We start from the raw sequence: 15,356 nt of genomic DNA, 5'->3' as shown, positions 1-15,356 counted from the left end.
TCACAAGTCTGAAATTCCCCAAGGAGCTAATCTGTAGAACTATTTTAACAAGAATAATACTCCACACTGTGTTGTAAACCTATGTAGTGGGATTTTACCTATTTGACATAAACCATGCAAGTGATAGAAAATACATATTCATTCATTACCATACATTTTCCATTTTTTTTTTTTTTTAAATGCTTTATACTATCTTAAGTACATTCTTCATAAAGATGGATATCGTAGGCCGAAGACTGCTTACAAAGAAGAGGGTTACTCCTGACAAAGTGGTGCCAGGACATCAATCTCTTCCTTAATCTATCTAAAGCCAAGGATCTAATCGTAGACTTCAGGCAGCTGAGACAGACTATACTCCAACATTGCGTGGGATCCTGTGGAGATTGTGAGCAGCTTTTGAATTTTTTTTTTTTGGACTATCACGATAGACTGTGGGCACAATACTACAATACTTTTCAGGTCTTACTAAGAAGGCTTACCAATGCCTCTACTATACCGGATTTCTGAGGAAAGTGCAGATTTCTCCATCTATTCTCATTTAACCTCTGCAGATGCACAGTGGAGTCTGTCCACGCTGATGTGGCACCTTCTCGACTTGGGATCGTTAAGCAATGCAGAGGGTGGTGAAGGTGGCAGGGAATGATTCCAGCTTTTGTTCTGAACCTATAAAACACTTGCTGCCATAGAACGGCAAACAGTATAATAAAAGACCTCCGCCATCTTGCATAGATGTGCTTGAGGGTTGCTGCTGTTCCACAAAGTGGACAAGTGGGATCTTTATCAAGCCACTGGTTCACTGATTTTTTTTGGGAGTAGGAAGAACATGATAACCCTCTAAGGAAGCTAATCTTTCCTCCTTCCTTTTCCAGTAAATCTTTCCAGTTGATTTTGCTTTTCTCCATGTTTTTCCACCTTGTCCACTGTATTTGAGTCACTGCTGTTGCATATTTAATTTGTTCCTGCTGTTGCTGTACTTCCTCCTCCACCACCATAACTTGTCTTTGCCTTTGTGTTGCCTTTTGCCCCCTGGGCCTATTTGAACTTGTTCCATGATCTCCTTTTCCACATTGCACCAGCTCCACAGTGTCTACAAATCTGAGAGCTGCTTTTGCCTGCTTAATAGACTCTGCTGAACACCATTTTCATACTCTGCTGAACACCATTTTCTTAAGTATGTATTCCTTGTATTGGTTGAGTCAGTGCAGCTGATGTTTCTGTCATAGACTGGCTCTTTACTAGAGAAGGGGTCAGAAGGTAGACATAATCGTTTTGTTACCTGTTTTAAAATTGCAAAGTGTAGGCATCATTTAAAGGGCGCAGAAAGAGAAATTGTTCCACTTACCTGAAGTGCTGCTGTTCAATTATTATTTGATGAATATTATTACATGATTGGTAGTTGCCATATTTAATGCTTTAATGTTTTGAAATTTTAAGTGTACCTTTTTAGTCTGAACAAACAAAACCATTACAAATGTGTTACAATGTATATGCATGAAGCGTCTAGTCACTAAGTATCTACATCTACCCCTTGGCCTTTCCAACCAAGACTTTATGATGAATAATACTGCACAGACTGAGATTAATTTACTTTTTTTTACAGTTGGAGAAAAATTTGATATTCAGTGAACGTCATTATGCTTAAATATACAGTAAAAGTTAAAATGTAAAGTGTATTTAAGGTCTACATCTCAGTTATAGTCACCAAAATTAAGCATTTTTTTGTTTAATTTTATTTATTTTAATTTTTAGCTACTTCAGCACCACAGATCAGTTGACAAGATGGTTGCTCTATTAAAGATTTATGAAGAAGAAGATGAAGTTTATCGAGAATTAGTCACCATGGCAACACTTTTCTACCAGTACCTACTACAGCCCTTCAGAGACATGAGAGAACTTGCAGTGCTTTACAAAATGGAGATTCTGGTATGATTTAATTTTTAAACAGTTTTTGTGACACCTGGCAAGTGGCCAAATGTTTCAATACTACCAAATCACGATTATATTCTCTCATTTCCTATTAACACTTAATTCTGTGTTACAACATGTGTCATATTTTCATTGTTCCTCACTTTATGAGGCAGTTGTGAGTCATTTCATCTACATGTTGTAAAAGGAAATGGGTCTTAAAGCAGGAAAGCCTCTATGGCAAGATTATCCTTTTGAGATGAGAGAGAAAAAAATTATCTTTTGACATGTTGACAGAAACATTTACAGTGGGTATAGAAAAAAATCATCCCCTTTGAAAATATTCACATTTTTGTTGCTTTACAACCTAAAATGAAAACGCACACAAAAATATTTTTCAGCTCTATCTACTCAATGCAACCTATACTAGTTGAGTCAAAAATATAATGGCAACAGTTCCAAAAAATAATAATAAATGTAAAAAACGGATCACCCTCTCTGAAACAGTACTCAATCAGATGCAAGTAATTACCAAGATAATTGGCTTCCACCTGTGATGCATTGTAATGATTGTGATTGGTTTTGCATAAAATGCCATTCCTGGAGCATTCCAGTGCTTGATAGTACAACTGAAAGCAAACAATTGACTATGGGTGGCAAGGCTACTTTTGAAATATTTTAGGGATAAAGTTGTGGACAGGTACAAGTAAGGAGATGGATACAGAAGATTTAAAAAGCTTTATTAATCCATAGGAGCAAATTAAAATCCATAATTAAGAAGTGGAATGTGTTTGGTACTACTAGGACACTTGCTGGACCAGGCCGTCCCACTAAACTGGATGGAAGAGAGGCTACCAAGAGGCCTGTGTCAACTTTCAAGGAGTTGCATGACTTTATGACAAAGAGTGGTCACTGTGTGGATGTAACAACAATATCACAAGTACTCCATAAATGTGTCTCGTACTAGAGGGCTGCAAGAAAATGGCCACCTGCAGTAGGGACTAGGGCCCTTATCACGGTACAAGGAAAAATGGTTTGGGCAAAATACCATCAAATACCTGAAGAAAACAACCTTTTTTTCCTCTTCTCGAAAGTTGAAGGTAATAAGAAGGTTCGGGTTCCAACATGTCAATGACCCAAAGCACACAGCAAAGTTGACCACACCATGACCGATTACAAAAAAGCTAAATGTCCTTGCAAGTCCAAGTCAGAGCCTTGACTTAAACCATATTGAAAATCTGTGGAATGATTTTGAAGTATGTAGTCCACCAACGGTCACTATCCCATTTGACTGAGCTTGAACAGGTCTGTAAAGACGAGGGGGCAAATATTACTCGGTCTAAATGTGCAAAGTTGGTACAGAAGGATACCACAAGACTCAATTCTGTAATCAAAGCAAAGGGTATTTCCACGAAGTACTGACACTTTGAGGTGATCCTTTATCTCCTTTATCAATTTAAACTTTATTAGTGTTTTATTTAATATTTATTGAATTGTTGCTTCTATATGTTTGATTTGGATGTTTTTGGTTGAATATACCACACCTCTTGCTTAACTGTGCTTCCGATACAAATGAGTTGCAAACCCACTTTGTGTCACAGGTTGCCTGCTTCTGGTTTGTAGTCAATGGATTTATGCATGTGGTTTATGAAGAGTCTTGCGATTGGTTGTTGCAAGCATTTTAAGTAAACAAAATTGCTCACCCCTCACCACAAGATGACTTTCGGCCTCAAACCTCCAAGGAGGGGGGGGAGTGATTGCGTATACAATATCCCACCCTTGATTAATATTGGCAGCAATTCCGGGTCTCTGTGACAGAGGGGCCAGCTTGGGTCGCAACAAATAAGTTATGCTACAGAGCGTCATTTTTTTAATGTTTTAACACTCGAACTGTGATTCGTCACTTCACACAGCTAAAACATCTTCATATTCTTTCAAAAACTGCATTCTCAGACAACTGTAGATTTTTACATTTTCTTATCACAAAACCAGCAAGAGACAACCTACTTGTAACTATCATTTTGAAATTGCTTGTTTTTGTAAGCTCTTCAGGCTATTTCCCCCAAACCCACCATATCTTTCAGGACCATACATTTCAGATATTGGTCATAGATTATATAATGAGAGAGACAGGTTATATATGGTATATAATATGAGAGAGACTCTACAGCAGGGGTCTCCAACCAGTCCTGGAGAGCTACTGTGGCTACAGGTTTTCATTCTAACCCTTTTCTTAATTATTGACCAGATTTTGCTGCTAATTAACTATTTGCCTTAATTTTAATTGATGCACAACTTAGACTCAGGCCCATTAATTATTTATTTTTTCCTTAATTAGTAAAGGAACAATATTAAGACAGAAAATGGACCAACACATGACCAACAAACTATGTCCATCACACAGTAACTGAAAATAAAGGAGAAGGCCTCAGTAATGTTGATCTGCTCAGGTCCACAAAACATTTTGACAGCACTCTTAAAAAAGAAAATCGGCAGTTTTGGAAATGTCTGCCATGTCAGAATGAGCTCCATGGAATTAATTTGAAGCCAATTTTCGTTAATTAAATCCGTTATTTAAGAAACAAACTGAATGACGTGAAGTTGGTTGGAGTTTGATGCCCCAACTTAGTCGGTCATCTGTTGGCTCACTTCACATCAAATTTATGTTTAGGTGCCTTTTAAGGAAAAAAGGAATCAATTCAGCGGTCAGAGCCTCAAGAAAAGTCGATTTAAAATAAAGGGAAATAGTTAATTAGCAGTAAAAACTGGTCACTAATTACGAAAAGAGTTAGAATGAAAACCTGCAGCCACAGTAGCTCTCCAGGACTGGAGTTGGAGACCCCTGCTCTACAGATAGATAAATGTCTTCATTTGTTAATAATAATAGACACAATGGTGATTTATGAGTTAATTACTTTCATTGTCAGAAATCCCTAGAATTTGATGATCTTGGTCCAAAAAGAATTGAAGCCCTTACGAAAGAAGTGGATGACTGGACATTGCAGGCTGAGAAGGCAGTATGTTCTATTCAAGATATCACTGTGAACTACTTTGCAGAAACATCAAAGGCACTGTCAGGTATAAATGTTAACATTATTCTGGTGCTAACATTATTAGGACAGCCAGGCAAGCTGGGTACTGCTTCAGAATTTTCATATCTGTCACATCCATTTTTTATACAGTATACTCTGAAATAATTAAATGTGTATTTCAAGTGTACCGAACAATGGCAGTAATTATTTCCCCTTTTAATAAATATCACTCTTATTGTCAGACCTGAATTAGATTAAGTATGTAAATATAATGAATTAAGTCGATCTGAGAACGTTTTGTTTTGCTATTGTTACTAGTGGGTAAAAAAGAATTATGAAGCATTATTGCTGCCAGATTCCATACTTTGAACTCTGAGCTGTTGTTATGCTTTCACATAGTAATGTACACGTAATATAAGATCTTGTGCCTTTATTCATTTTATTTAATTCATTGGATTTATTGATCATGTGTAGATTTTTATAACAGCCTGTTTGCTGTTTTAGGCATGCAAAAGCAGATGGAGGAAGATAAAAAGAGATTTGGCCAAGCATCCTGGGCTTCTGCTGCTCCCAGACTGGAGAAACTAAAATTTCTGTCTGCCAAAGAGACACTTCAGCACATGAGGGCCAAAGAGATGTGTCTGAACCGCAGAAAAGCAGACATCAGGCATAATGTAAGTTATCAGATGTATAGCTTATTGCGGAGTATGTTTTTGTTTCATTTGTTTTCACAGGTGTAGAGTTGTTGATGCTGAATCATTTAAAGAAACTGTTAAAGATCTGCAGTTTAGTGCTCATTCAAGCTACTCAAAGTTATGGCCTTAATACTGTAGAAGAGGCACCTTCAGCTTGGTGTTAAAGAGCCCCACTGAGTGCAAAGTTTTATAGGACATTCTTAGTTATTTGTAGGCCTACATTTTCTGACCAAGATAAATACTGCAGCATTTTCAGTTGAGAGATTATTGGCTATTTAGAGGCTTAACTTCTAACCCTCAAGCATTTCTAAAGAGATGTGAATTGAAATTGTTTTCTCTGATAGTGAAATGTCTATCAAACTGTTATTTTGTGTTACTTGTGAATGATAGCTGTTTGGGAAAAAATCAATTCTACCTCTCAATCTTTTTATAATCGGATCATTCATTCATTGTCCTGTAAGACTTAAGGACAGCAGCTGTTCAGGACCAGAGCTGGAGATACCTGCATTAGGATGACCTTTTTTCAGTTTGCAGACATCCAAGACATATCTTTATCAAAATAGGTGTAAAATATCAGCAGCCGTCAAAAATTACTTCAATAAAGTCTAAGTCCACAGTAAAAAAAAAAAAATTTCATTTTTAACTGCTACTAATCACTCTTAGTATCCCAGATTAATTTGACTGGAAAAGCACATGGTTATTATTCTGGAATGTAGTTTTGTAAGATGGATAAGCCACACAATCCTAAAACACAATGCTAATTTTATTATCTTGCTTTATGAGATAAGAGAACATCATGCTGTAATTTTGTTTGCACTAATGTACACCCAGTTGCTTTTTCCATTGCTCATTATCTCGGTAAGGATTTTGCAAGCATTGGCTAATACAAGCAGCAAGTCATTTAAATGATTAGTAGTATTTAAATAAAGATTGCATTTTCTCAAATTGTTTATATGGCCATTTATGAGAGACTAATTTGTAATACTGCAGTAAAAATATTTCAGAATACAAGACGAGGACTGACCTTGTATTACTGCCACCTACAACCCTGTTATTGAGAGCGGTAGATCTATGTTATCCAAGCCAAAATGTTTTAGTTTGTTTAGGGAAGATGTTGCGGTTTTGTTTTTTATTATAATCATATTGTATATTGAAATTAATTTCCCCGTCATAACTAAATGTATAGGTCGGGTTTAAAATTTAGGGACTATATATTTTCCATACTTTCCACTTGACATTTAGGAACAAGCAGAAAATAAAGGTTACTGCCTAATAGTTTTATTTTTGAAGGTTAAAGTGAAGAAAAGCCTAAATCTCGGTATTCTTATAGATCTATTGTTAAACTCTACAAGGTTTATAGAAGTTTAAATGTCGCCCCAATAAATGCAAGCTATCAGCAGTATACTAATAACCCAATTGTGCTTCACTCACTCAGAATATGGAACCAATGTATAAAGCATTTTAAGATGGAGAAGCTTTTATCTGTAGCACCTCTGCAAGAGAACCACCTCTTTCAACCTTCGCAAACATATGCAGTTTTTAATATCTGGAAAAAATTTGGGATTAACTTGCTTAGAGATCTTTATATAGACAACGTCTTTGCATCCTATGAACAATTACATTCCAAATTTAACATTCCAGCTACGCATTTCTTTCACTATCTTCAAATTAGGAACTTTGTTAAACAGAACCTTCCCGATTTTCCTCATCTTGCACCCTCATCCATGCTGAAAAAAATATTGCTCAATTTCAAGGACTCGGACACCATCTCTGCAATATATTAAGTTATTTTATAGTCCCTCCCTTTCAAAGATCCAAGAGGACATTGGGGAATCTCTCAATTAATATATCAGAAAAGGAGTGGAAAATAGCAATGCAGAGAATTCACTCGAGCTCCATATGCGCAAAGCATACAATTATACAACTCAAAATTATTTATCAAGCACATCTGTCTCACTAAAACTCTCCAAAATGTTTCCAGGGCAAGATCCAACCTGCGAACGCTGCAATCAAGTCCCAGCCTCACTGGGTCACATGTTTTGGGCCTGCACCAAATTAACATCATTCTGGACCAAAATTTTGAATTACCTTTCAGACAGCCTTAGTCTCACAATCCCTCCTAGCCCATTAACAGCTGTGTTTGGGGTTCTTCCAGATGGGTTTAAAGTGGAGAAGGACAAACAAACTGTGATTGCATTCACTACACTTTTGGCACGCAGACTTATTTTGCTAAACTGGAAGAATCCTAACTCTCCTCTTTTAAGTCAGTGGGAAACCGATGTTTTACACTATTTGAAATTGGAAAAAATCAAATACTCAGGGGATCTGTACATATTTTTTTCAAAACATGCCAGGATCTAATTAGTAATATTTTAGAATAAGCTCTTAACACTAGAATTACCAGAGCCTACGAAAAAACTCGTAAATCCGTCCCCCCTTAAATCGCTTCTTAAAATGGTTCACAGCTCTCCACCAGCGTCTTTTGTCATCTAAATGTGCTGATAAAAATCAGGCTGCAAGCAGCCGGCTATTCCATCCCCCCACCGACTTAGAACGTGCACAAACTTCTCCCAGCTCATGCCTTGATTGATTTTCTGGGAGTGAAGTGGAGTTTTAGAGTGGAAATAATAGATCGTTGTTTGGAACACACGCATTTCATGTCTGTTCCGTTTCTACAGTAATCTGTGTAAACACATTGTTAAAACAGAAACATTTTTTATTTTCTACTAGTAAATGACAAAATGTAGGCATAAACTATATAATGTATGACGCCTGATGTATCAAAGAAATACTTTCACAAAAGGTACAAATCTAACACAACAATTGCGCTTTTATTAAAAAATATAACTGCAGAAACAAAGCCGCCTTAACATGCGACATTGACACCCATTTATTATGACTGCCTCAGTGGCGCAATAGAATCAGCTGCCGACTGGGAATCAAAAGGTTGCGAGTTCGATCCTGCACCACTCTGTTTTGAGAAGTAAACTGCTCCTAGTCTTACTATTTTAGAATAAAAACATACATTTGATTTCAGTCTGTAACAGCCGGTGTAATTTATGATACTGTACTTGTAAAGGTTAGCTTTTTTTTTTTTTTTATCTTGTCAGTTTTATTATCTCAGCTGCGTTTACGAGCCCAAACGCACCCCACCCCCGCATCTGACACCGCTGTTTTCACATAGACGTGCTATAACGGAGGTAAACTCGGCTCCCTTCTACATCGGAGCAAGAATGCACATACCATTGCTTGCATACTAAAGTGTCAGCAGGCACTTTTCGTGGCATTACACACATTTTTGAGCATGCCCTCTGCACACTACTTGTGACTTTAGGCTTTAGGAAGTAAGTAAATAAATAAAGGTAAATCGTGTCATAAAATGATTTCTTCAAAATGTCGAATGTTATTTATTTGGCATGGACATGTCTGCATGCACTTTTTGCGGCATTACACATGTATTTTTTGAGCATGTCCATGCCAAATAAATAAAATCAATAAAATTAAAAAAAAAAAAGTTTAAATGTCACCTGAAGGTACCAAAATAAAATGTTTACTTTAGTCTGTAACCCTGGCCTTAATGTAACTTGTAAAACAGATGAAAGCTCCCATCCTCAAACCATTTCAAATTGTCCAACATAATACATTTCAGAGCGTGTTTAACTCATTTCACACATATGGTGGCCTCTTCTTCCAATCCTGTTGTGCATCATATATGTGTAATCAGAAACACGGACAGAGGGAGGCAGAGAGAGCTAATTAAAGTTGTATTTGTATTTGCATAACTTTGCTCAAAAACATGGATCCTCCTCCAGTGTTCCTGCCATTTACTAGCCGCAGGATTTCAGGTTAACCTGCTATTGGTAGATAATCTGTGGGTTGATCCACTCACCAGCTAGTTTAAGTACTAAATCCAGAGGGTGAATGAAACATTCAGATGCCACTGCAATGCAGGCATCCTGTGATGCTCTTTGTTAGTGTCTCTGTTGGCAGTTTCCATGAGGGAAGTGGAATGGGTCTGCTGAGCTTTACAAATCCAATGAAGGTAGTGCTCATGGTATCCCAGTTATTGATTCTGTTTAGTTATAAACAGTTCCGAACTGTTTTTCCAACTGTTTAATAAACCCAAGAAATGTATTGGAGCAGAATTTGTTTTGATCATTTGCAGCGTAACATATGCCATGTGAGGTATCTTAAAGTTTTTTTTATTTTCTCATATACAAAGTATAGGAAAAGTATTGTATTGCAGTCATCCCAAAAATTCAACCTCGAGATTTTGATGAATATTGACCTTCCCGAGTCAGAAAATACACACACACATACCCATGATTCCAAAAATGGTGTGTGTGTGTTTATGTAAACACGATAACTTGAGTACACTTTCTTTTAGGTCAACCAAATTTTGCATACAAGTATTAGGATCAAAACGTTCGGGCTATTTCTGTTAGCCAGAAGTGGTACATTTTTATTCATGCAGCTGCAGAGTCCAATTTATTCAACTTTCATTTTATAATAATTGTTCAATATATTATGAATTTGATTTGTTGATGATGGCTCTTTAATATACATAATATAAAAATCATTGTCTTGCGGTTTACTCCTCAAATATCCATCCCCATATCAGAGTATATGAGAAAGTGTAGGGGAGACCACTCCCATTTTTTTTTTTTAATTTAAAATATTAATTTCCCCAGCTTTGTATTGGCTAATTTGGCTGTTTCTTTGTATTTTCAGATGGAGCTCCTCACTGTCCAAAAGGAAAGTATGGAAACTGTGGATGAATTAGAAATTCAGTATTATGAAGCACAGCTGGAGCTATATGATGTGAAGTTTGAAATTTTAAAAAATGAAGAAATGCTTTTGATGGCACAGTTAGATACAGTTCGGAGGCAAATGAAAGGTATTTAAAACTAATTAACAGTGTTGTAGCAGACTAAAACCCAGCTAAGATTCACACTGTCTATAGGACGGTGATTTGTTTTCAGTGGGGATCCCAGGAAGGCACCCAGCCTTGACTCAACTAACACACACACACACACGTGCGCTCCCTCACAGAGACAAAAAGCAACAGGTAATAAAAAGAAATAGAAGACTGTATTAAACAATAATAAATGAAATAGAACTATACAATCTACAGTGATCCCACCCCAGTTCCCATAAGGCAATGTACATCCATCCATCCATTATCCAACCCGCTATATCCTAACTACACGGTCACGGGGGGTCTGCTGGAGCCAATCCCAGCCAACACAGGGCGCAAGGCAGGAATCAAACCCCAGGCAGGGCGCCAGCCCACTGCAGAGGCAATATACAATAAACACAAATTCAACAATAACAAGCCACTAACAAAAAGCACATATGATGAAGTCCATGATATAAACGGCAACTGATGCAATGAAATGATGGATATAATCCAGAGATCAGATAGCTGCATGTGAATGTAAAGACAGTCCTTACTGGTATTTCCTGAAGATGATGAATGATGGGATCAGGAGCGCTTCTTTCTTCGAAGATCGACACAGAATCCAAATCAGTCCTCGCACAGCAGGTAGAACCCAGACAGACCATACACACTCATAGGAGATAATCCAGGACAAAACAAGAATCCATTGGTAGTAAACGGGAAGGCAAATGGACAGGCAGCTCAAGACACGAAACAACAAAAGACTTCTCTCCTTCTCTGTAGAATTGGCCTTCTTTTAAATCTTGCGCCGGCCTCCTCCTCCCTAGCAGCCCCTGCACCCTTAGCAGACAACCAATCAGACCCACTGCTGGGGGTTGAAGTTTCATTCCCCAGTTGCACCGCTACAGTGTTGCGTTGATGAGTGTAAAACTAATGATTACACAAAGGCTATTTAATTTTTGTAGTTTTTAGAATTGAAATTCAGCCATTTTTTTATTAACTTTTTTAGGGCAAATTTTTTTCCCCCTTTTGTCCCAGGGCTGAATATTTTTCCAAAAACCTCAGTTTTTGAAAAAGCACACAAAGCAGTGGTTTCACACACAAATCAACATAAAATACCTATTTATGACAAATGCCACTCAGTTTTATTTTTCATGAGCTTCTACAGTATGTAAGTTCACATGCTTATTATATACCTGTTTGTCTCATCACTCATAAGCTGAAAGGCACTTTCTAGAAAAAAAAAACAGCCTGAAGTAGTCAAGTGGCTTGTAATCCATAGTGTCCATTAGCATGCCATGTTGTTTGATGAAGTTTAGTAGCCAGCTTGCCTCCCACGGTTCTATGTCTGGGTAGTCCTGCTATGGCAAATGTTGCCATAGGTATGTCAGCTTCACGAGTGTGTTCAGCACCACGATCAGCTGGGGACTGATCAGCTAATGCAGATGCCAGTCTTTCATTTTCAATTTCCAGATCATTTGCATCCAAATCAGAGTTCGATGAGTGTCTGTCGTTCTTCCAGGCAAACTTTGCTGTAGGTGCATCAGCTGGGAACCGATCAGCTGATGAAGATATCTTAACTTTTTGTTTCCAATCTCCAGATCACTTGCTTTAAAATTGGAGTCCCATTCAGCAATAATATGTAATAAATAAATACACATGGAGTATTTTTCTTTCTGCATTTGCTTCGCTCACTCACCTGATATCAGTGCCATTCTAGACGTTGTTTACTCTGTGCTACTCACGCACACACGGGGATTTAACATTGGGTCAAAGAGTCTTAACAGCTCTCCTAGCAAAGAGGGTCTACCTATAACGTAACGGCAAGTTTTACTGATGTTTTCACCTTTTATCACCTTCAGCTCTCCATCCCTTGTGTCAACAAAAGTCGACATTCACTCTAAGAGAGTTAAAACAATTAACTTTTTCTTAAATACAACCTCCGTTTCTGTTAATGTATAAAAACTTGTTGTTTCCCTTGATTAAAGTGCATATGCAAGTATGGAAGTTTAGCATTATGCAAACTACAAATTATCTTGTTACTTTTCTACAATTGCACTTATTGACCCAATAAATCCATTTCTCTTAAGTATTTTTATAAGATCTTCTTAAGTTCTCTTTGTAGCACATTGATATATTTATAATGAAAGATTTATTTTAAAAACTGTTTATTTTGGAAATTGTTTATTGTCTCATTATTAAAAACATGCATGGCACTGTGAAGAAAGGAATTGCTTGAGTGATTTATGTGGGTCTTTTAAAGTGACGTTTTGATTTACTAAAGTTAAGTTATGCATGTAAGAGGTATTTGTCATCAGTTGAGGTGGTTTCCACACACTTAACAAATCATCTGCTCAGTCCCAATTACTTGTTTGATGATCTGATTTTTGGTTTGATTTTTGATCCTTGTCTACTTTAAATGGTCTTTATGAAGCAGAAATAAGTGCTGATTGCATTTTGTATTGACATCACAATTAAGATTATTATCTAAGAGTTCCTAAATTTTTAGTTTTAGTCACTTTCTACCTCCTCCCCGAGAACAATGATGGGTAAGCATGATGCATCATAGATAATGAAAATTCAGCACATCAAGATTATGTAGGTGCAGTTCTGTCTGTTTGTAGGTAATTCTGCATATCTGTTATAAATCTTAAGAGAGCATGTGCAAGTTTAAATGACACATTATCTTTAATAATAATATAATAATGTAAAATACATTTTGGGTCATAGTTAAAGCAGCTTTTAAAATCAAGAAAAATAGACAGAGATGAAAACTCTGTGTGTGTATATATGTGTATATAATCATACATACAGTTAGATCCATAAATATTTGGACAGAGACAACATTTTTCTAATTTTGGTTCTGTACATTACCACAATGAATTTTAAATGAAACCACTCAAATGCAGTTGAAGTGCAGACTTTCAGCTTTAATTCAGCGGGTTGCACAAAAAGATTGCATAAAAATGTGAGGCAACTAAAGCATTTTTTTTTAACAAAATCCCTTTATTTCAGGGGCTCAAAAGTAATTGGACAAATTAAATAACTGGAAATAAAATGTTCATTTCTAATGCTTGGTTGAAAACCCTTTGCTGGCAATGACAGCCTGAAGTCTTGAACTCACGGACATCACCAGATGCTGGGTTTCCTCCTTTTTTTTTTTTTTAATGCTCTGCCAGGCCTTTACTGCAGCGGCTTTCAGTTGCTGTTCGTTTGTGGGCCTTTCTGTCCGAAGTTTAGTCTTCAAAGAGTGAAATGCATGCTCAATTGGGTTAAGATCAGGTGACTGACTTGGCCATTCAAGAATTTTCCATTTCTTTGCTTTAATAAACTCCTGGGTTGCTTTGGCTGTATGTTTTGGGTCATTGTCCATCTGTATCATGAAACGCCGCCCAATCAGTTTGACTGCATTTAGCTGGATTTGAGCAGACAGTATGTCTCTGAACACCTCAGAATTCATTCGGCTGCTTCTGTCCTGTGCACACCCAAGCCATCACACTGCCTGACTCCACTGTGTTTTACAGATGATGTGGTATGCTTTGGATAATGAGCTGTTCCACTCCTTCTCCATACTTTTTTCTTGCCGTCATTCTGGTAGAGGTTGATCTTGGTTTCATCTGTCCAAAGAATGTTTTTCCAGAACTGTGCTGACTTTTTTAGATGTTCTTTAGCAAAGTCCAATCTAGCCTTTCTATTCTTGAGGCTTATGAGTGCCTTGCACCTTGCAGTGCACCCTCTGTATTTACTTTCATGCAGTCTTCTCTTTATGGTAGACTTGGATATCGATACGCCTACCCCTTGGAGAGTGTTATTCACTTGGTTGGCTGTTGTTAAGGGGTTTCTCTTCACCATGGAAATGATTCTGCGATCATTCACCACTGTTGTCTTCTGTGGACGTCCAGGTCTTTTTGCGTTGCTGAGTTCGCCAGTGTGACGATGTGGGTTCTGGCTCCACGCTCCCATGGCTGTTTGGGAACCCTTGAACCCAACACCGTCGATAATGAAACCGAGTGAGCCAGTCAGTGAAGGCAAATAATTGAGCATCTGAGCAAGGGGATGGTTAAAAGTGAAAACAGTGCTTTTATTAAAAACTGTCCATCAAAGCAAACAGTGTTCATAAATAGTGCAGTCCATTCAAAAGTTCTTCATTAAATAAATAATCCATTAAAGGTAAAACGTGGAGGTTAAAATAATAAGAAAAAACAATCCTTTAAAACGAGAGGTAAAATCTTTAGGAAGCAATCTTAAAACAATAACAAATCCGGTGCATCGTTTCTATTAGCGTCTCACCTGCTTATCCTGTTAGGGCTTAGCAGCAGGCAAGATGCTCTCTGCAGCTGCCCTCCTGAAACACACGCATGAGACTGGAGACCTCCCGAACCCTGGCTCCGGTATGGCACTCATCCCAGCCTCGGAGAACTTGGTTTCCACCAACGGCCAGGTTGCCCACGTTGGGGATTCCAACCACCAAGTCTCCCGACTTCCGCTGCCTTTCCGCGGCTTCTCTGTGGCCAGTCGCCTTCCCTTGGTCACTCCCGCTACCTGATCGCTCAGCGGGAGCGACATCCAACTCAAACACCTGGGTGTCGGCCTAACACCCAGCTTCCTCGCAGCTGCCCTCGAGCGCTCGATCGCGCCCTCACCACACGCACGCACCGCCTGCTTCCTCGCTCCCTGTAACCTCCGTCTTCTTCCTTTCTTTCCTTTTCTTATCTTTCCATCTTTTTTCCTTTTACTTCCCACAAAACCGACTCGCGCTTCTTTTAAAACGTGAGGGGCCATCACAGCTGTAGCATTAGCCACGGGAGCAATCACGAACGTGGG

General features: G+C 37.9%; 1 protein-coding gene across 1 annotated transcript in view; it reads left to right on the top strand.

Moving 5' to 3' along the window:
• LOC120541307 (WASP homolog-associated protein with actin, membranes and microtubules) overlaps positions 1 to 15,356 on the top strand; it is a 39,565-nt gene that overhangs the window by 13,540 nt on the left and 10,669 nt on the right. Inside the window, exons 2-5 of the mRNA XM_039772801.1 lie at positions 1,750 to 1,923; positions 4,833 to 4,983; positions 5,442 to 5,611; positions 10,364 to 10,529. Of these exons, the coding sequence (XP_039628735.1) occupies positions 1,750 to 1,923; positions 4,833 to 4,983; positions 5,442 to 5,611; positions 10,364 to 10,529 (661 nt within the window). The remainder of the gene's footprint in view (positions 1 to 1,749; positions 1,924 to 4,832; positions 4,984 to 5,441; positions 5,612 to 10,363; positions 10,530 to 15,356) is intronic.

Source organism: Polypterus senegalus, chromosome 12, assembly GCF_016835505.1.
Source record: "Polypterus senegalus isolate Bchr_013 chromosome 12, ASM1683550v1, whole genome shotgun sequence".
NCBI classification, from domain to species: Eukaryota; Metazoa; Chordata; class Cladistia; order Polypteriformes; family Polypteridae; genus Polypterus; species Polypterus senegalus.
Note: the sequence above shows the minus strand (reverse complement) of the source record. Positions and strands in the feature narration are given on the sequence as shown.